General features: G+C 41.7%; 1 protein-coding gene across 4 annotated transcripts in view; it reads left to right on the forward strand.

Moving 5' to 3' along the window:
- Positions 1 to 23,453, forward strand: part of LOC149251386 (protein REVEILLE 8-like) — a 302,326-nt gene that overhangs the window by 134,207 nt on the left and 144,666 nt on the right. For 2 of the 4 annotated variants that reach the window (XM_089459399.1, XM_089459397.1), the window contains exons 3-5: positions 10,696 to 10,828; positions 11,162 to 11,338; positions 11,467 to 11,589. In XM_089459399.1, coding sequence (XP_089315525.1) covers positions 10,696 to 10,828; positions 11,162 to 11,338; positions 11,467 to 11,589 — 433 coding nt within the window. The remainder of the gene's footprint in view (positions 1 to 10,695; positions 10,829 to 11,161; positions 11,339 to 11,466; positions 11,590 to 23,453) is intronic. The other 2 variants (XM_089459400.1, XM_089459398.1) reach the window with 1 other exon arrangement.

The following is a 23,453-nucleotide window of genomic DNA, read 5'->3' on the forward strand; positions in this document are numbered from 1 at the left end:
CACCCCTCCCTTGCTACTTTGCTGCTAGGAACAGCTTCTATCACTCGGGACAACTTTTTTTTGCTGCTGCTGCTCTGCTCTGCTGATGTCCTCAGTTCTCCTGTGATTTGCAACCACACTCTGATACCATGTTCAAGTTTCTAAGTATAACAGTTAGAAACCCTCCATGTACTTTCTGATTTATTCCTTCCTATTTGTTTTGATTAATTAACAAGTTATTTAACATGTAAATACTGAAAATAAACACAAGTACATGCTCAACACATTACAGATCATCAACTGAAGGAAACAGAAACAAGTACACAAGTGACACCATTATTTTTGGACTAATGTCCCCGGAAAAACGCAATGCAAGAAAACCAGTGCAGCTATTTGAGGGTTTGATTTATTAAGCAGTTTTAGAATACAATCTGGGTGCCAAATCCAACTCACCTAACAGAGAAAAATCTCGGCAGTTCCGACTTTTGCCCTCTGCGTCAACTTTCCTGGCTGTTATGGCAATTCCCGGCAGTTCCCGCTGTTCCCGACAGTTTCAGCTGTTCCCAGTAGTTCCGGCTTCTGCCCTCTGTGTTAACTTTTCCGGTAGTTTCGGCAGTTCCCGGTAGTTCTGGCTATTTCCGGCAGTTTCGGCTTCTTCCCTCTGCATCAACTTTCCCGGTTGTTCCGGCAGTTCCGGTTGTTCCTAGCAGTTCTGACTTATGCCCTCTGTGTTAACATTCCCGGCTGTTAAGGCAGTTCCCGCTAGTTCTGACTTCTACCTTCTACATCAGCTTTCCCGGTTGTTCTCGCAGTTCTTGGCAGTTCCTGCTGTTCCCTGCAGTTCCGGCTTCTACCCTCTGCATCAGCTTTCTCGGCTGTTCCGACAGTTCTGGCTATTCCTGGCAGTTCCAGCTTTTGCCCTTTGCGTCAACTTTCCTGGTTGTTCCGAAAGTTCCGTCTGTTCCTAGCAGTTCCCTCTTCTGCCTTCTGTGTCAGCTTTCCCAGCTGCTGCGCTGATCTTCCTGACACTATCTTTGACTCTCTGCTTCTGTATTCACTGCCCCTCAGCTGCAACTCTTGATCACTCTCTCAACTTTCTCAGCAAACCCAGCCTCAGAAAGTCGAAATCTTGATCTCTTGGTGTGTTCCTCAAGTGACCCTCAAGCCTCCTCTTATACTTTTCTCGTTGGCAAATCAATGACCGAGATTAAGTCCCTAATCAACGGCTAAGATTAGATCTGGCTTGATCCATGACTTTTGGACTATTCTAACATAGTTTTATATTAATTCACATTAATATTTTAATTTCTCTAAGTTTAGACTTAGGGACTCCATTAAAAGTATTAATTATTTTAATATCTCCCAAATTGTTTAGAATCTTCCCAAACCCTTTCTAGGTATTGGAGATCTCATGTGCCTTAGACTCTCCACCAAATTGCGTGGCTAGAGCACATCCGATGCTACCCAAAATCAAAAGAGGGCACGTATCTGGTACACTAGATGGTACAATCACTTGGTACTAGGACAAAGAATCCCTTAAAATCTGTTGTGGTGAGGCCTCTCCTCTGGACCAACTGTGCATCTATGAAGTTGTGTGTAGCCCCACTGTCCACTAGTACAAAAACCCTCTGTCCTTGTAGTGTACCTTTGATCTTGAGTGTCAGAAACTTAGGAATCCGGCATAAAGAAGCAAGGACCCCTCCTGATGAGGCAATAGATGCCCCTCCCTATGGAGGTGGTGGTTGCGGACCTCTGTCCGTCGGTCTCTCTCCATCTATCCAACTGCAATCTTGCCCCACCTCGTCCTCCTGGTCATTGTCAGAAAAGACCTCAATGTAATGTGCTCTACCTGCAGTGCACCTATGGCCAGGTGCCCAGGGCTCTCTGCATGTGAAGCACAACTTCCCCCTCCGGAGGTCCTTCCATGTCTCCTCATCGAGCTGCCCCTCCCCTGTGTGATCCTTGGTGGTGGGGGTCTAGTCTCATGCCCCTTCTGTGGAAAAGGGGTCCGTGTAGGAAATGGCGCTCTGGTCTTGGGGATGGCCCCCTGTAAATCTCTGGCACACACCACCGCTTCTTGCAGCGTGGAGGGTCTGCGTGACTTCACCAGTCCACACAGAGGCTCAAGCAAGCCCTCCATGAAGTTGTATACCATCCTTGCCTCGGGCAGATCCGGGACCATCACTGAAACCCGCAGAAAATCTGAGAAGTACTATTCTAGGTTGCCTTTTTGGCATAGTTGTGTCAATTCCTTGAAAGATGCCTCCGGATCCCTCTGATCAAATCGGTCCGCCACCCTTCGGGTGAAGTCCTCATAAGAAACTATCTAGGCATGCCCCAAAGTGGTCAGGCCGTGAAACCACCAGTCATGGGCTTCCCCCTCCAAGTGCAGCGCTGCCATCTTAATGGCTTCCTGCTCCGTCATCCGGTTGAGTTGAAAGTATGTGTCCATCTTTTCAACCCAAGCCCTGGCTGTGCACTTGGCAGTGCCATCAAATGTAGGGAAATACATCCTCCCTATAGTTCTTTGCAACTCATAGTTTTGGGTCCCCTTGTCCTTCGTACCCCTTGTTCCTCTCTCTGCTTGGGCTTGCAGTAATCTCTAAAGGAGAGGGCTTCTTTGAAATCTTCGTCCATTGCCTGCCACTCTCTGAAGTAATCCCCCATCTGGGGAGTGTCTTCCTCCCTTGCTGGTTCGATTTGTGCCATTGGCATGAAAGAGGGTAGTGTAGCCCTAGTTGGCACACTCACTGAAGGGCATTGCGCTGCTGGTGAGGGGTGATCGAAAGGCTGAGAAGCCTCGAAAGTTTCTCCACACAAAAACCCTCTAGGTGTGGCCCTGTCTCTGTTTTGTGATTTGATCTCCTCTAGCATGTCTTTTTGCCCCTTGGCCAAGTCACTCAAAGCCCTCAAGAGGATATCGAAAGCCATCTCTTCCTTGCTCTTGAGTTCTGCCATTTCCTCCTTTCCAACCACTGCTTTCCCTCTTTCCTCCGTATCTGGTGTAATTTCTAGCTCCCTTTCTCTGCTCCTGTACCTTTGCCTCTAGTAAGTGATGTTCTCCCGGTCTTCTCCTCTCATAGGAAACAAACCCCACAACTGAGCCAAGAACTAGGCTCTGATACCACTATAATGTTCCTAAGTGGTAATATTAGTGATATTTTAAACAAATAAACAGTGTCACACCATAAAATTAAAAACATGCATCATACATCCATAAAACACTGTAAATCTAGAACTGTTGAGCCATATATTATAAAATTTGAGAGCATAGGTACAATACAAATGAGATGGTGCACCTGGGCTTGTCTCATGGCCAAGATGGACCAAACCCAGGTGATGGAATAGCTGAGTTGAAGGTTGCTCTGTTGCTGCACCACTTTGCACTGTGCTGTCCCAGTAAAATTGTTGTCTTGCTGAACTTTGACCTGCTGGAATGTGCCCAAAAACCGCCTAGAAAATTATATCCTTTCAGCCTTAGACTCCTTGGACAAAACCCTGCAAAGCTAGAAGGGAATCTCTCTGGTTTTGACTTTGGATTTTCAGCCTCCTTGGAGCCTCTCCCCAACTGTTATTGCCAAATTCGACTTGCAGGAAACAACCTGTAAATCCCTTTGAAAACACCCCTGGAACGCTGGGTTCACCTGTATTGACTAACTCCTTGCTCCCTGGATGACCCTTGGCCTGGATGACTGCTCTCCCAAGCACCACGAGTTTGTTGCCAGAGGCCTCTGTGCAGTACCTTTGTCCAGAACTTCGAATGACTGTTGCGCTGGTCTAGCTGGCTGCTACTCCAGCGAAAATGCCTTTTCTACACTGCCTCCTCAACTCCCGGCTCAACCAACAAGCTATGAATCCACCTTGTTGATTTCCAGCTCCTCTTGCATGTTTTCTGGCTGCCCAAGAATATGCAGTTTCCTCTCTGTGTTGATGGCTGAAATGTGTGACTATACCAGACTCCCTGAAACTCTGAAACTGTTGTGGAACGACTTCCCTAGGGCGGGCACGGATGGTCCCTCGAAGAAGAGGTTGAATTTCCCGCGTGAGAGATTTGTGTTTAAACAACCAGTAGACTCTCTAAGCAACAGAGCGTACAAAAGAGTGTTTGTTTGCAAATGTTCAAGATCCTGCAAAATGAGAGCTCCTTCCTCTTTTATCACCTTGGCCCCCCTTAGCCTCATGTGGGCTCCTCCTTCTGCTAATTCGATTTCCTCCAACTCATGTAATGGCCAAGTTTGAATTATTCATGTGGATGGCCCCCACATTCCACTAGCTGCCAAAAATAAAGTCGAATTGCCTATAGTTCCTAAGTTCTACATGTGGGCTCCTCCTCCTAAGCCAAAAATGATGCCAAAATTGTGTAGCTGCACCTCGTGACTAATACATTTGAGAAGGGAAATGACATGTTCTATCTCAAAATGCTACCAGACTCTGCTCATTCAAGCACTGACTCAATGCATCAATAATACAACCATATAAATTACAGGGTATATGTCATCTACAACAAGGCATCAACCTGATTAAGACTGATACATGCCAATAGCTACTACAGTAATAACACCTCTCAGACGATTAGTCTTTAGTTTTCAGTCTATAATGACAATTATGCAGTTTGTGCTCATCTGTGGCAATGCATCATTACATAGGACTGTTGTATATGTCAGCTATTACACAGTGCTAGCAGCTCTATTTTCCAAAGCATGACACATTAATTAACTCCTGGTTATTGGACAATAGACTTCAGGAAAACAGTGACAATAATCTCAAAACTGAGCAAAGAGGAAATAAAGAACTCATCTTCTTTTAATAGTGATTTGGCACTCCTGCTACAGCCTCACGATACCTTGATCTGTTGAGGTGACTTAGCTAATAGGGATGGACAGTTATACTCCTTTGCTTGTATCCGACCACATTACTAGCAACAATAATTTTTATACACAGGTAGCCATTGCACTCTTCTAGTCTCATTCCTCGGTAATATGCCTTAAGTGCACAGGTCCTCCAAGAATCAAAACGAGTTAGACCCAGGAGCCCACAATTCGCTCGAATGCAGAAACTTCCTTTTTGGAACAGCTGATTTGGTTGCTTCACTCAGTCATCAGGGCTTTTAGAGATGCTCCCTCTGATCATCGTTCAATGTAGACTCGGTGGGTTGTAAACCCCCCCACAGGTTCGACGTGCAAGGAACGGAGTTCATCGTCCACGATTTGGGTTGCTGTGATCTTGCCTTCAGGGAAATGGATCGAGGAACATATCATGGCCTCCTGCTGCCGCAAATTTTCCACTTGGTGGCTCAGAATTCTATCCCTTCAATTGACTCAGTCAGCGGCTGGCACGAACCCTACGTCTCCATCGCTTTTTGCTTACAGTCAATCATGCAGGCCTTTGGATCGATTTTTTGGTTCCTACATCTGACAATTCGACACTATAATTGGTTAATCCGCGGTGCGACGATTCCTCCAAATCATCCACCTTGGAATACAGACCCACATATGTTGTCAGATCGTCCTTCAATGCACCCTGAATAAGTTACGACAGGTACAATTGGACTTTAACAAATAGATGAAATAACTTTGTCAGTGGGATCACATCTGATTGCAAGACACACCCATGTTCTGTCAATTTTACTGGTTCATACTACCCGATGCTTTGTATCTATACAGATCAGTTCTTGTCGGGTCCTCTCTGGTGACTACTATGACCATCTCGAACGCTCTCCTGGCACCTCTGCAGTCCACGTAGTGGTCACACAACTTAGTGACTGTGGGCCGCTTTGGCTCATATCTCCTCCTTTGTGTACGTAATTAGACTGGGCACCCTTGTCCCTATGTGCATAAACGACCACCATGCATGTAATTTGATTTCATGTATCTACTCGGCTTGGGGTGCAACGGTTCTTCAGTGATCAACTGATCTGGTTCTGCAACGATGATGCTCACGCTTCAATTGCAATTTAGTCACCCAATTGACTTTGACCCAGGGTAATGTCCCTCAATTATAAGTTGCAATTCTTCTGCTTGACAATCCGTTTGGCTCACACGGATAAGTTTTTGGCCCAATCCGCTCATGCAATAAGCTGGTCCCCCAACGATCAGCACAACTGCCTTTGAGACAACAATGGGCCCTGTTGAGGTCATGTCATTGGATTGTGATCCTATTCTGACAATTTCAACTCAATCTTTAAATAGAATGAAAACTTGTATCACTCTGATAGATATGCTTCTTTTCGGCACCTCCAACAGGATAACTCAATCTGCATAAAACCCTTAGGCTGAGCCAAGACCAAGGCTCTAATACCCATAGTTTTAAAAACCGGCCACAAAAACCGGTAACCGGTCTAACCGGCCGGTTAGAGGCCTGGCCAGTCCGAACCGGCCTAAAAAACCGGGTTAGATACCTCATGTGCCCAAAAAACGGCCCTAACCGGTAAAAACCGGCCGGTTTGTAGCAAACCGGCCGGTTCCGTCCTAAACCGGCCGGTTTATGGACAGCCCACCGAATTATGACAAAAAGTGCAGCGGTTTTGTGGTTTAGGGGTTTTGGGGGTGAGGGAAAGGTATTTTCCCTCCAAAAACACCCTCACACTTGCTATAAGAGACCCCTCTCACTCTCATTTGTCTCACACAACCGATTTGGAGTGTTTGTGAGTGTTTGTGAGTTTGTTTGTGAGCTTGGAGAGTGTGGAGTTTTTGCTGAAGTAGTCATCTTGGAGTTGGAGTTGGAGCTATTTTGGAGATAGTGTGTAGCTGTCAGTGGAGTTGCCATCTTCAAGAGGAGGCTAAGGGAGCTAGTTTGCATTTCCAGGTAAGGATTTGCACTTGATAATTCCTCATTTGAGTCCGCTGTCCATGAATTTTTTTTTTGTGTTATAAACTTCTCACTTCTATGATCTACCATCCAGGGAGTCATCATGCCTCCAAAAGCCGAAGATACTGCATGGGCTCATTGTGATATGATTGATGGCAAAATGATCTGCAAATATTGCCAAAAATCCATTCAAGGAGGGGGTATTAACAGGTTCAAGCAACACTTGGCTGGGATAGGAGGCCATGTAAAGCCATGTGGAGCACCAAATGAAATAATAGGGCATATTAGGGCAGAATACCTTCAGAAGTTTGAGACTCAAGTCACTGAACCAATAGAGAAGTTTGTGGCTACACAGTTTGGGAGTCGAGACTCAACCAACTGAGTTTGATCATGATGACTGAGACTCATGAGAAGTTTCAACTTCAAGTGATAATGTTGATCACTATTATAGTATTACTATTATCATATATGTAGAGTCTAGACTGAAGTCTTGTAGTAGGCCACTGGCCCCATAGTTTGTAGGCTTTATTTTTGCACTCTAGTGGCCATTTAGAGCCTCATTTCTTATGTATTTTGTCGATGATATGTATTGCACTCGGTGCCATTTTGATATATTCACCTTTAAGGCTTTACATGGTATATCAATGAGCAATCTTTGCATATTTTGTCTCTATTGGCTTGGAATCATGGTTTTAAATCTTAAAAATAGTTTTTTTCATTAAAAAATAATTATTTAATGTATTTTTCTAAAACCGGTTCGTTTAGACCAAACCAGTCCCGGTTAGACCGGTTCCGGTCGGTAAACCGGTTCATTAGGTGGACCGGTCCGGTCACCGGTTCCGGTTTTAAAAACACTGCTAATACCACTGTAGTGTCCCAAATCAGAATTTTTTGGAATAGACACTTAACATAAAACTAATCATGCAGTTAACAGAAAATTGCCATGTAAAATTAAAGACAACAAAGCACTGCAATCCAAAACACACTGAATAAGAAAATTCTCAGCTTTATTATATTAGATAAGTTGGGGTTTTACATGCACAAGCAACCCATGTAGCTGAGATGAAAAGCTAGCCTCAAATAGATCTACAATATTGCTGCAAATTGTTCTCCAAAACAAACTGAAAAATCATTACACTGCAACTTGTGAACCGTGAATGGATTCACCAAGGGAAGATGGTTGCTCGCCCAGTCTCTCTAAATCGCCCGAGGGTTTTTGTCCTGGGGCTACCAATGCAGTAGAAAACCACGTTCTCAACCTCTCATACAAGAAACAATATCAACTCCAAGATGTCATCCAATGGTCTCTTCCTCCTCTTTTATAGGTTTGATGGATTCCTCTAGAACCTTCTATTTTATTATTATTGTAATCATGGAGGAGTTTTCTCTCTTTTATTTCAATGAAAATATTACTTTTAATGCGGGAAGAGAGTAAATTGGCCACCATGTCTCCTTAGGTCATTGAAACTCCCATTCAAAAGTCTCATCATGTAGATCTTCTCGTTCTGGTTCCAACGAGCTATTACACTAAGGTGTTCCATCAATTAATCTCTCCGAAATGCCACCTCAAGCATAATTAAGTAAGTTATGCCCAATAATAACGCTGATTTTTGGAAAGTTGTCGGAATGCAACGAAACGAAAGGCAAACTGTGCTGATGATGGAATATGCCAAGAGAATGCCATCAAATCCCACAAAAACTCCTCAAAACTCCATCGGGACCCCTGATGACATAAACCTGCTCCACTGACTTGGCCATCCCCTGTGCTGGAAATCCACCCTGTGTAAAGACTGATATTCCATCTCAATCAAATGTAAAGACTGATATTAAATTTTATCAGATTGACAGATTTCTTTTGCAAAATTCTATCAAATAAGTTCTATAAATTAATAAATTAAATGCATCTGCGTACCTTATTCTTTGCATACCTGATTCTCCCGTCTGATGTTCATCACATTGCTCCAAGTTTTCTGATTCCATTACCAAACCAACTCTTCCTCCCTGCCTATCTGGGATCAACCTTTGCAGTTCCCAGATCCAGAGAACTTCGAAATGGAAGTCCACTGGCCCCCGTGCCCAAAACTCCAAGAACAGTTGAAGACTTCCAATTTTCAGTTCCAAAATCCAGCCTCTGGCTCATCCCTCCAACAGATTTATCTTTTTTCCTTTCCCCTGTATATCTCCCCCCCCTTTGAAATCCTCCTTCCTCCCTTTAAATAGTAGAGGTCCCTCCCCTCTACGTATCTGTTCACCGCCTTTATGAAAGGATAATATCCTTTGTTAGGCGGTGATTGCTTTGTCATGATTTTTGCCTTTAATTGAATCAGATCCTCACAACATCGAATGGTGTCACTTTAATTATGACAGTTGGTACTTTAATTTATTAAATAGTATAAGACCATGATGATTTTAAATATTACATATTATTTTATGTTTTATAAAATATCAAGTTTAATCATAAGGTTTATGGGTTTAGTTTTATTAGTATACATTTTGGGTTATATGTAAACATATGAATAAACTCAACTATGTTTCTTACTGAGTGTATAATTCTTCTATTTATGAGAATTAGGTATTTAATCAACACCTTTGATAATTAATTCATTTATCTTATATTTAGACATTCTCCAAGAATAGTCGATATATATATATATATATATATATATATATATATATACTAGTGCAATGTGTATGATGCATGCATATGTAGCTATCATATGTATGCCTCACATGCATGCTAATATTGCTATGTTGTCCGTGATTTGAGATGGGTTGTTACACCCTGGCTGTACTATGAAGAAGAATAAAAATGGGGACATGACATCCACAGAACAATAGTGTTGGATAACTGCTCATTAACTTGCACCTGAAGGGATGCTTTGTTAAATAGAATGCTGATGGCTTTTCTGTACTTTGGACCAATCCTGAGCCATGTCTTCACTTCAAAACTGAAATTCCATGATGTTCTGCTGTAGTTCTGAAGATGAAGGCAATACCAATGCTTGTAAGCCCCACTGGTGGATTATTGAACTAGGTGCACCATGCAGGGGCCACACGACTGTAGGCATGTATACTTGGTAGAATCTAGAGTTGAACCCAATTATGCAGATGAACCTGGTCAAGTAAATACAAATGATTTTGGTCGGAGCAAATCTGAACAGTAACCTAAAATATTAAGAACATATTTTTTAACTGAAAATATACACCAAGGACTTGAAATGTAGGATTTACAATCCCTAATTCTGTAACCTTATATCTGATGCCACCAGCTGTCCCCAGCAAAAATGCATCTGTCGTCCTAATCCCATGCCTTAAAGTTTAGGTATTGAACATTGAATTGTGTACTCATAGCTGAAGTCAACTTCTGCATTGTTGTTGACAAAGTCTTGTAACCTTGTCATTTAATTATTCATATGATATCAAGATTCATGTGGTCATCATGGCTGATTCTAGATGTAGCAGAATCCAAACTTTGAGAATGCCTCATGCCAACTTTTGAAATCAGGATATAATGAAAATATATTGTAAGGGTGATGCCTAATTTCACACGATTGTTCTTTTTTTCCATTTTTGTGCTCCATCTCCGATAGACTGCATTCTGTGTTTCAATTTCCAGCTCTACTTTATTGTTTTGCACTTCCAGGATTGGAATTACATATTGTCATGTTAAACCGGAAAAAAGGCATTTCTCAAAATTGGGTAACATTACTTGTTGAGATTTATGGTTCTGCTGAATTGAAAATTCTTTGTCTGCAATTATCTTTTCCAAGTTATTATATTTAGATTTTGATGGGTCTCCTTTATTCACCATAATTGTGGACAATGAACTTTAAAAAAGTGAATATTTAAAATTTTTGTCTCTTCAGGATGCCAAATATTATTGGTAATCTCGAATAAATTTCTGTGCAGATTCGTAGTCATGCTCAAAAATACTTTTTGAAGGTTCAGAAAACTGGCAATGGAGAACATGTTCCTCCTCCAAGGCCGAAACGCAAATCAGCACGGCCTTATCCACAAAAGGCTTCCAAACTTGGAATTCTAGGTTTTCAAGTGACAGATCTTGTTGTTCTCTGAATTTGTTTCTGCCAAAGATTGAATGATCTTCATTATTTTGTTTTTAGTGTTATTGATATTTTTATTTGATACTTTCATTTGCATTTTCCCCCCTATATTTTAATAAAGGAGATGCTCTAAGCACTCTTTATTTTGCTATGATTATTACTTTATGTGCGTTTGAGTCTCATTGACCTATTTTGGTCATTAATAGACATTAATAAAATTTCTTTTAATTTCATTTTAAGTATACTATAATTCAGTCTTTTGATTTGTAGAAACATTATATCCTTTGCACTGAAAGTGGATTTTCTTCATCTAGCTTCTGTGCAAAATTCTACATCTGGACTTCCCTCTTCAACAATGCCAGGAGAATATGGATTTTCTCTTGGTTCTCAATCAGGTGATGCATTTACATCTCAAGACACATCATCTCAACCTGTTTCGTCTTGGATTCATCATGGAGTACCCCGAGGAACTGATACATCTGGGTTAATAGGTAAGTCTTTGCTTCTATGGTAGTGTAAATTATATTAATACAGTGCTGCATTTACTAGAAACTATCTAATGAAACCTTGAAGCAGATAGAAGTGCAAAGTTTTGTATGTACTGATCTATTGAAATTAGTGGCAGATGTAGGTAATACCAATGTTAATGGAAGAAATGGTAACAGTAGTGATGACAGCTCCACAAATGAATGGTCTCTACAATCAACTCCAGATCAGATCAATCAAGAATTTTGTTTGAAAGGTGAGACTTTTAAATGAACTGGTCATGATATAGCTGCAACTTTGAAGCTTCCTTACCTGATGTCCTGTTTTAAATGGTTCCTTGTGTAGAGGGATGGAACAATACATACTTTATCGGTTAAGGCTTTTGTTACCGGTGTTTTTAGTTATGAAGTGTATTTGCATGATTCCAATATATCAACATAGGGTAATTGTACAATCCAGGGAAATGTCACCACTAATTATCTTGTATAATAATAATAATAATAATAATGATGGACTTAATTTAAAGATCCATTGTTTGTGTGAGGGTCCTAACCTCCCTGACCGTGAAGTAGATAGATTACTATGTATTGCTATGTATGGAGGCCACTAGTAAATAAGGGTCTTGTAGCAGTGTGCACACAATTGTACACAATTATTGTAAGAAGGTTTACTAGAAGGTTCCTTCTCTAAAATGTTCTTAAAGGATAGAAAGTACTGTGAAAATTCCAAACTGGAATCCTATTGCAATGACTGAAAATTATTCTCCTAACTGTTAATTTAATTTAACAATTTATTCGCTGTTTGCTAGGGAAAATACTAAATAAATCACACTGCAATCTACACAAATAAAACTACGGAAGAATAAACACTAGAAGAAATGCTAGCATACACATAAATTAACACAATTGTTTTTGGACAAAAGTCCTCGGAAAAATCCAACTTGGGAAAACCAGTGCAGCAGATGAGGGTTTTATTATTATGCAACAGTGAAATAATCTGAGGACAATCTGGGTGCCAAACACTGGCAATCCTACAGAGAAAATTTTGGCAAAACTCTTGGGAGGAATTTTCTTCACCCCACAGGCAAATCTGGGCTCTGACTACCACTCCAAGTGAGCCATCCAAATTGCCTCTGCGCTGGCTTTGTGTCACCCTAGCGCAGTCCCTTCTGCGCTCAGTCTGGATCAGCCTCTCCTCAAACCGTCTAGCCTTGCGCTATCTGGTAAAATGTCTCTATTGGTCCCCGGAACCTCTGTCCAACTTATCGCACTGAAACTCGACTTTCCCAAGCAGAATCGAATCTGCCTCTAGAGACTACTGTGTTGCCCCAGCGTCAGCCTCTTTGTGGCTCTTCTGCCTCTCTGCAAATGCACTCACTAGATCTGGAAAACTATGTCCGGATTCATTGTCTCTGACTCTCTACCCCTCTCTTACTGCTTCGATCTCTGGCTCTCTCTTTGGCAAATGACTGCTGCTACTCTGGAAATCCATTTGCTCAAGTGTCTTCTCCATCACCACATCAATCTCCTCTTATAATCCTGTGTTGGAGCACCAACGACCAAGATTGAAACATAATCGATGGCTTGGATCATCTCGAGTTCGATCTGTTTGAGTTTCTAGATGATTCTCGCATTGATTTAATTAATACTGATTAATTAACCATATTCCCTAAGTTTAGACTTAGGAAATATTTAAAAACTAGTTAATAATCTAATTAAGTCATTTCTAGACGGAATTTCTAGAAACGATTTCTGGGTTTTGGAGATCTCATGTATTCTAGCCTCTCCACAAAATTTCAAGGTTCGAACACATCTGATGCTACAAAAACTAACACTCCCTCTTAGCGAGGAATGTGTTTTAGTGTTACTACACCCCCCGTTTCTGCATCAGCTCCTGTCACGCTGCTGATGTCTAGCCATACTGCCCACCAACCACTGCGCAACTTTGATATATGCTGCAACTATGTTGCTGCTGACCTTGCTAAACTGCTGCCAACATTGCATCTGCACTACAACTCCCTTTCATGTGTTGTTGCTGCAACGACAACATCTGCAACTAAAAAACATCCAAAACACTGAATCAACTATGATCAATATAATGCATCTGTCACTTGAGTCTCTGACTATTGCTAGTATCTGCATTGTCACTGAAGAATTTGCGCTGCTGCTAATTCTGCACTGCTGCCAACTCTGCACTGCACTCCCCAACATCTGACTGCTACTAGTCTATGCAACTGTCACTCGGTCTCTGACTGCATGAATTGTCATTGATCCATCCTACTACTAAATACTGTGGGCCCTTGTAGCTAGGTATTGATCCATGAGGTGGACTCCTCAAGGATCTTGCCCATCTATAGCGCTCTGGGGCTACAACACCAAATCTCCCCACCTCACTCTTGGAGGTATATCAACAAACATAGTGAAGTCTTCCTCCAGCCTGGAGGAAAGCCTATCGATCTCTGCTGAAGCTGCTTGTTGGTCTTGCTTCTCCTCCTTGTCCTTCTTCCTGAGAGGACACTGGGTACTGTAGTGATCGAGTTCACCACACCTAAAGCACTTGACCTTCGACAGGTCCTTCTTCTTCCTCTGCTCCCCCTGTCCCTGACTAGGACCCTTAGATGCGAGGGCCACATTCTCCTCCTCCTTCACCTGCTTCTGTCCGCTGCTGTTGCCACTAATGGAGCTCTTTAGAAGAGCTCGCCTCAATTCCTCCTGTTGCAAGTCAGCCCACATCCTGTCCCAATCTGGTAGCTTGTCTTTGCCCAATATGCTTTGGACAAAGACTTGCCAGTCCTCGGAGACACTGTTGAGTGCCAATCTCACAAGCTTTATGGGTTGAGGCGTTGCCCCAACAGCTGACAACTGGTCCCGGACCTCTTGAATCTTGGTGAGGAAGGGGTCTATGCCTTCCCCCTTCTGCATCCGGATGAGACTAAGCTTCTCCTTGAGGTACACTTACCATTGCTCGGTGTTAGTTTTTAGTAGCATTGGATGTGCTTTAGCGATGAAAATCGGTGGAGAGGTTAAGGCACATGAGTTCCAAAGAATCCAGAAACCTTTTGGTGAAATTCCACCCAGATTGTATTTTATTAAAATAATTAATATTTTTAATGGGGTTCCCAAGTTTAGACTTAGGAAAATTAAAATATTAATGGATATTAATCAAAATATGGGTGAGAATGTTCTAGAAAGCGGATCGAGTCAAGTTTTAAATCTTAGTCATTGATTAGAGACTTAATCTCGACCGTTGAAATCTCAACGAGAAAAGTATAAGGAGAAGGCTTGGGGTTCATTCAGAAATACACCGAGAGAACGAATTGATCTAGAGTTCGAAATCTATGGGGCTAGGAAGCTGAGAAGTTCGAACTAAGAGATCATTCTATAGTAGAGGGGCAAGGATGGTTCGGGAATACTGGGCAGAGAAGTAGAGAGCCACTAGTGGATGCAGCACAACACCTAAGAGGAACTGATGTTGGGCTAGTCTGTGCTCATGCAAGCTTGACACTGAACCAGGGAGACCCAGCGCAGAGCAGAAGTTGCCTTCACGCAGATATCCGGAACAGTCGGGAGAGCTAGATGCAGATGCCCCAGGAGGCAGAAAAAACAATGCAGCGCTGATGCAAAGCCTGTAAGGCTGGCGCAGGGCCTATGCAGTGCCAGCGCAGAGATAGCCGAGGTTAGCCAGTTCTGCTGCCGGATCAGCCAGAAACTGTTGGGTGAAGTGAGGTAATCTCAGTCAATTTTCCGCCATTATATTTTTCTTTGTAACTGGATTGCTGAGAGGGTATCGAGCATTGTATTCAGAACTAGTGCTTAATAATATAAAACCCTCAGAGTTGCTGCATTGGTTTTCCCACATTGGGTTTTTCCGGGGACTATTTTGTCCAAAAATAACGGTATCCTATGTATCTTGTTCTTTGCTTAGTTTTCTTGTTTCATGTAATCAAATTAAATTTGTGTAGGCTGCAAAAGTAATTTAATTCAATATTATTCAGAAAATAACTCAATAATGTATATTAAAATCAAGTAGGAGAAGTAAATTCAGTTTTTCTGCAGTAGGGGTTCCTTGAGTGTAGGAATTTTCACGCTCGGAAGTACCCTGATACAATGTGGCGAGAGCACCCCACATCTGATTGGTAGTATCTTTGCCAGCTATATGTGAAACAACATGATCCCAAACTCCATCTAGGATCAATCGTTTCGCCTGTGCTATCTCCTTTCTGTACTCCATCAGTTGATCTGCATCCTGGGGAACTGCTACCGCTGCATCAATATATGTTTTTGGGCCAAACTCATCTAGAAGGAAGGACATCCTTGTCTTCTAGATGACATAGTTGGAAGCCCCATCCAACCTGTCCTAAAAATGAAGCCCAACAGTTGCCATCTCAACAAAATGTTGAAAATATCTTCTTTCCTTCTGCTCTATTGTTGCTTTGCTATTCGCATTCCCTTCTGGAGTGAGAAGATCTGCTCACAACGAATGTTGATCTACAAGGAAAAATTGAACTTCGTGAGACTAGAAGTTCCGTGAGGGAAAATTTCCCTGTGTGTGTGCTCTTCTTCCTTCTACCCGACGTTGGCTTTGCTCTAGCGTATTGCTACAAAACTTTTGTGTCCAGCTGGAGATTTGCTCAACGAAAAAATATGAGCTGCTCCCTCTACCTTTGGAAGATTTTTTCTACCTGTTAGTAAGAAAAATCTAACCTCCATAAGTAATTCGGCCTCTTGGTATAACGACTATGCTGCCCTTGGGAATTTCGGCCTGCTGCCCACAATGAGCAACGGAATTCCTTTTCTCTTCACCTTTGAGCTCTCTGACTGATCAACTGCGCTCTAATACCATGTGAAAATTCCAAATTGGAATCTTATTGCAGCAACTGGAAATTATTCTCCCAATTGTTAATTAATTTAACAATTTATTTGTTGTTGATTACGACAAATACTAAATAAATCACACTGCAATCTACACAAATAAAAATTTGGAAGAAGAAACGCGGGAAGAAATGCTAGCACACACACATTAAATAACACAATTGTTTTTGGACAAAAGTCCCCGGAAAAACCCAACTTGGGAAAACCGGTGCAGCAGATGAGGGTTTCATTATTATGCAGCAGTGAAATAATCTGAGTACAATCTGAATGCCAAATACTCGCAATCTTGAAAAGAAAATACTAGTAAAAATCTAGTGAGGAATTTGCCTCACCCCACAAAAAAATTTGAGCTCTAACTGCAGCTCTAAGTGAGTTGTCCAAACTGCCTTTGCACTGGCTCTGCATAACCCTAGCACAGTGCCTTTTGCGCTCAGTCTGGATCAACCTCTCCTCAAGTCGTCTAGTCTGCTGCTGTTTGGGAAAATGTCTCTACTGGCCCTCAGAACCTCTATCCAGCTTCTGGCATTGAAACTCGACTTTCCCCAGCGAAATCAAAACTACCTCCAGAGGCTATAGCGCTGCCCCAATGTCAGCGTCTCTGTGGCTCTTCTTCCTCTCTGCAAATGCACTCACTGGATCTGGAAAAGTTCCTTCAGCTTCACTGTCTCTGCCCTTCTCTTGCTGCTTCGATCTCTGGATCTCTCTTTGGCAACTGATTACTGCTACTCTAGAAATCGATCTGCTTAGAAATTGAACTGCTCAAGTGTCTTCTCCATCATCACATCGATCTCCTCTTATAATCCTCTGTTGGAGCACTAACGACCAAGATTAAAACATAATTGATTGCTAAGATCATCTCTTGATCGATCTGTGTGAGTTTCTAGATGATTCTCTTGTTGAATTAATCAATACTGATTAATTAACCATATTCCTTATGTCTAGACTTAGGAAATATTTAAAGGCTGGTTAATAATCTAATTAAGTAATTTCTAGGTGGAATTTTCAAAAATGATTTATGGGTTTTGGAGATCTCATGTATTCTAGCCTCTCCACAAAATTTCAAGGCTAGAACACATCTGATGCTACAAAAACTAACAAGTATGATATATAGATGTAGAAGCATTGTAAAAAATGTATTAGGAATCATTTGTTGTCATTTGTCATCTGATCTTTGCTGTATTCGAGGTTTGTCCCCTCAAGGAGGCAAGTGAACATTGCTTCCATATCCATAAAGGTATAAATTTCTGGTTCATGTTGTCTATTGTGTTTGCAATCCATCCCTTTCTACAATATATTTGAGTAATATCTATAATTTTCTTCTCTGAATGTTTCTATTTGGCACATCACAAGTGGTATTAGGGTTCTTTCCTAACATATTTTAGAGCTATTTTTTCAGCCTAGAGTCATGTTCTAGCATCTAAAATAACATGGATATTTTTCATTAAACTTGTAAAACTGTTGTTGGGGAAGCATACATGCAGGAAATACAAGAGGTTTCACTTGGTTGGAATCCCTTATAATTCTTATTAGTACCTCTTCAAGTAGTACTACATCAGATTCCACCTGTATATGGAAAATTTTACTTGCATGTACCCTTGGGTATATTGAAGTCCTGCAGGTGTCCTACAACTATCCTTAAATCAACTGCTTGATCACCTAATTGCTGTAGTGCAACAAGTACATAACTCAGGGAGATAGCTCTCTTGTACGTCGGTAATTGAGTAGTATGGCTAAGGATACAGTGGAATCTCTCTAGTTAGATGCCTAAGAGATTGGGCCAATGACATTGTTCGAGCCCACATGTATATCAAAGAGCTATAACACAAGGCAATTCCCTGTCCTTAGGACCCTTGAAACCCTAATCCTCGCTACCAGTTGGGAAAACATATAAACAAGGGGCTATGTTAACAATTTGAACATTTAGTCATTGGAAACCTTGCTTCCTACTACTAGTTCAGGAAATTACTACATAATTAACAATATTCGGAATGTGAGTATTCAGCTCAATGTTGTTTAGGTGGGAGTATAACTTTGTAGGAGTAATAAAAAATGACATGTAAAGTGGTCCCCATTGACACCCTTTTTCGGAATCTATCTCAATTTACTCCTTGTGTTACACTAATCATAGTGGTCTCTCTCTCTTGTAAGCCTTATTTTTGTGTGGACCCACTCACCACATTATGTACTACCTATCTCAATAGCCCTGGAAAGTAGCACTAATCACCTTGTTACAACTCTTCAAAACTTCAGTAAGACTATTTGTGTGGACCTACTAGCCCCATTACACCAGACCTATATCATTGGCCCCACCCTCCATTAACCTTTTTTCTTGTGCACCCTGTTACCACTCAAACTAGTAGAGATCCTAGGAGGGCATCCTATAGAGCAACTACTAGGTCAAGTGGCAACAATGGAGCAATAACCCACTTTCACCTCAGTTAAAGCTCCTTGCTTTTACGGACTTTCACCGATGGGAGTAGTCCTGGTATGAGAAGAATCACTAGGAGAGATAGTCCAATGATAGGATGTAAAGTGATTCTAAAGGCCTATTCATAAGAGAGGCTCAAATGGACAAGCTTACTTGCTTTAAAAGTAAGATGTATGAATGTCTAAGAAGGGCTAAGAGGATACCTTGATCTAGGGTTGAGAGGTATTTCTTGATATGAAGTGCCATAAACCAAAGAATCATAAAAACATAGGGTTTATAAGCAATCCTTGTGAAGTTGGAGTTACAAGGTTGTGGGACCACAAAGAATCCCTAGTGGACCCAAATGAGGTCAAGGTTTTGGGGTAACAAACTAATTGACTTGATCGAGTTGGGGTAGAGAAGAGGATCAAAGAAATTAGATTTTTCTTGAGATTTGAATGTAATGAGCCCAATGTGAAAATTTTGGTGCTATGAAATTATTCTGCAGCTCAGAAAATTTCCCTATGAAATTTTATTGCTGCGACTAGAAATTATTCTTCTAACTATAAATTAATTAACAGTTTGTTCGCCCATTAAAACAATGAATAATTCACTACTGCTAACTTCACAAATAAAACTGTGGAAATAAATAGTGCTAGAAACTGAGAAAATCTAGCGCACACACATAAAAATATGACAGTTATTTTGGGACAATTGTCCCCGGAAAAACCCAACTTTGGAAAACCAGTGCAGCGGCTGAGGGTTTTATTATTATGCAACAGTGAGAAATTCTGAGTACAATAATCTGATGTCGAAATTTGGCTATCTTGCTGAGAAAATATTGGCAAGAATATCTAGAGGGAAATTACCCTCACTCCGAAAAACCTGACACTTGATTGCCACTGGAAAGTAAGTCGTCCAATTGGGTTTGCAGAAGCCCTGCGTCAACCTGAAGCTACTTGCTGCAACCGCTGCCCGAATTGTCTGCTAATCAAGTCGTCCTGCTTGTTGGGAAAATTCTTCTCTGGCACTCTAGGACTCCTTCTCGATCTCTGGAACTGAAGACGTTTTCCCTTCTCAACAAATCGAACTACCTTCTAAGGCTTCAGCGCAAGGACTGCGCAGCCTCCTGGAGAAACTTCGACCTCTCTGCAAATGCACTCGTTGGATCTGGAAAACTTCCTCCATCCTCACTGCCCCTTCCCTTCACTGTCTTTGTTTCCTATTGAAGCTCAAATTCTTCCAAAACTGTTGGCTCTCTGAAAATCGAACCTTCTTAGGAAATCAAACTCTCGGTGGTTCTCGTAAGTGCCTTCTCCAAGTGCCCATCGAATTCTTATTATAATCTTCTGTTGGAGCACCAACGACCAAGATTAAAACTTAATCAAGGGCCAAGATCATATCAGAGTCGATCCATGTGAGTTTCTAGAGAATTCTCACCTTGACTTAATTAATTCTAATTAATTAGCCAATTTTCCTAGGTTTAGACATAGGAAACATTAAAAAATAAGTTAATAATCTAATTAAGCCATCTCTAGGTTGAATTTCCAAAAACGATTTCTGGGTTATGGAGATTTCATGTATTCTAGCAGAATCTAGCCTCTCCACCAACTATCGTGACTAGAACACATCCAATGCTACAAAAACTAACACTCCCTCTTAGCGAGGACTGTGTTCTAGTGCTGCACACCCTGCCACAACACTCTGTCTTTGTATCATATTTGGTCGCACTACTGATGTCTGGTTGTTGCTACCCACCAACTACCGCACAACTATGATGTTGCATCCTTGCTGCTGTTGACACTACATCTGCACTACAACTCCCTCTCATCTATTGCTATTGTAGCTGCAAAATTGCAACTGAGAAGCATCCTAAACACTGAATCAACTGTGTTCAGTATGATGCATCTGTCTCCTGAGCATCTGACACTACTAGCTACTGCACTGTCTACCAAGGAATCTGCGTTGTTGCCAACTTTGCACTGAGTCACCTACTCTGCCATCAACACTGCACTGCTTTCCTCAACACCTAACTGTTACTAGTCTGCAACTGTCACTCTAGAATCTCACTGCATCTCTGACACTGATGCATCTTGCTACTGAATATTGTGTGCCCCTGTAGCAAGGTATTGATCCATGAGGTGGCCCCCACAAGGATCCTACCCAATCTCTGTGGTTCTAGACTACAACTCCATGTCACCCCACCTCACTCCTGGAGATATCACTACCATCATAGCGAAGTCTTCTTCCAACTTGGAGAACAACTTGTCTATATCAGCTGACGCTTCCACCTAGTCTTACTTCTCTTGCTTGTCCTTCTTTTTGAGAGGACACTAAGTACTGTAGTGACCGAGCTCATCACATCTGAAGCACTTGACCTTTTACACGCCCTTCTTCTTCTGTTGCTCCCTATGTCTCTAACTGGGACAGTTAGATGTTGGGGCACATTCTCTTCTTCCTCCTCTCTTCACGACCTTGCTATTGCTACTGCTGATGGTGCTCTTTACTAGAGCTAACCTCAACTCCTCCTGTTGCAGATCGACCCACATTTTGTCCCAACTAGGCAAAGTGTCTCTACCCAATATGCTTTGGACAAACACTTGCTAGTTCTCTGAGACACTATTTAGTGCCAATCGTACAAGCTCTGTAGGTTGGGGAACCTCCCCAACGACGGGTAGCTAATCTCGAACCTCCTGAATCTGTGTGAGGAAGGGATCTATGCCTTCACCCTTCTGCATCTTGATGGTTCTCAGCTTCTCTTGGAGAAACATCTTCTGTTGCTCAGAAGAACTCTGATATAGCGTAAAGAGAGCTACCCACATTTCCCTGGCAGTATTCTTGCCAGAAATATGCGAGACTATATGATCTTGGACTCCATCCAAAATCATCCGCTTCACCTTCACCATTTCCTTCCTGTACTCCTTCCGCTGAGCTGCATCTTGGGGTACTGCTACAACATTGTACATGTAGGCTTTCAGGCCATATTCATCTAAAAGGAAGGACATCCTAGCCTTCTAGATGACATAGTTGGAGGCTCCCTCCAACCTATCCTGATCTCTGAGCCCAACTGTGTCCATCTCTAAAGCTGTTGAAAATTCCCTCTTTCCTTTTGCTTGGTTGCTGGATTTTCTATACACTCCCTTTTGAAGTGAGAAAATCTTCACTCAGCTACTGCCAATATGCCTGGAAAAATCTAACTTCTGAAACTCAAAGTTCCCAGAGATAAATTTTCCCTCTGTTGTGTGTGCTTTTCTCTTCCACCGAACGCTGATATTGCTGTTGCAAAACCCTCTGTTTCCAACCAGAAATCTGCTCAGTGAAAAATCTGAGCTGCTGTTGCTCCCTCTGATCGCTGGAATCACTATTTTGGGAAAACCGATTTTTCTGCAAACCTGCATCTGAAAATCAAATCCTCGCTCAACAATTCGATTTGCCTGTCTAGGTACTGCGCAACCTCTGAGAATTTCAACTTGCTGCTCCCTCTGAACAACGAAATTCCGTTCTCCGCTTCTGAGCCTTCTCGACTAATCACTTATGCTTTGATACCATGTGAAAATTTTGCACTACGAAATTATTCTGCAGCTCAGAAAATTTTGCTATGAAATTTTATTGCAGCTACTGGAAAATATTCTTCTAAATGTAAATTAATTAATAGTTTGTTTGCCCACACAAACAATGAATAATTCGCTACTGCAAACTTCACAAATAAAACTGCGAAAATAAATAGCACTGGAAACTGAGAAAATCTAGCGCACATAAAAATATGATAGTTATTTTCGGACAATTGTCCCCGGAAAAACCCATCTTGGAAAAACTGGTGCAGCAACTGAGGGTTTTATTATTATGCAGCAGTGAGAAATTCCGAGTACAATAATCTGGATGCCCAAATCTTGCTATCCTGCTGAGAAAATACTGGCAAAATATCTAGAGGGAAATTACCCTCACTCCGGGCAATCCGGACACTTATTGCCACTGAAAAGCAAGGCGTCTAACTGGGTCCGTACAAGCCCTGTGTCAACTGAAGCTGCCTGCTACCCAAATCGTCTGCTAATCAAGATGTCTTGCTTATTGCTGGCTGGGAATATTCTTCTCTGGTACTCCTTCCTGACCTTTGGAACTGAAGACATCTTCCCTTCTCTAGAAATCGAATTGCCTTCCGAGGCTTTTGCGCTAGGACTGTACAGACTGCTGGAGAAACTTGGGCTTCTCTGCAAATGCACTCGTTGGATCTAGAAAACTTCCTCCAGCCTCACTGTCCCTACCCCTAATTGTATTTGCTTCCCTTCTGAAGCTTGAATTCTTCTAGCACTGTTGGCTCTCTAAAAATCGAACCCTCTTCGGAAATCGAACTCTTTGTGGTTCTCACAAGCGTCTTCTCCAAGTGCCCATCGACTTCTTATAATCTTCTGTTGGAGCACCAACGACCGAGATTAAAACTCAATTAAGGGCCAAGATCATATTGGAGTCGATCCATGTGAGTTTCTAGAGAATTCTCACCTTGACTTAACTAATTTTTATTAATTAACCAATTTTCCTAAGTTTGGACTTAGGAAACATTAAAAAATAGGTAATAATCTAATTAAGTCGTTTAAAGGTGGAATTTCCAGAAACAATTTCTGGGTTACAGAGATGTCATGTATTCTAGCCTCTCCACCAAGTTTCGTGACTAGAACACTTCCGATGCTACAAAAACTAACACCCAATGAAGGCACTAACCCAAAGAACCCTAGGGGTAAAATGGTCTTTGAGCTAGGGCTTGTGATATATTGAGATTCCATTGTCGGATTGGTTTCAAATTTATAGGACTTCTCAAGAAGACCCCAACGTAGTGCTTGACCAACT

This window comes from Pinus tabuliformis, chromosome 7, assembly GCF_031772625.1.
Source record: "Pinus tabuliformis cultivar Carrire ecotype Pingquan chromosome 7, CPIR1, whole genome shotgun sequence".
NCBI lineage: Eukaryota > Viridiplantae > Streptophyta > Pinopsida > Pinales > Pinaceae > Pinus > Pinus tabuliformis.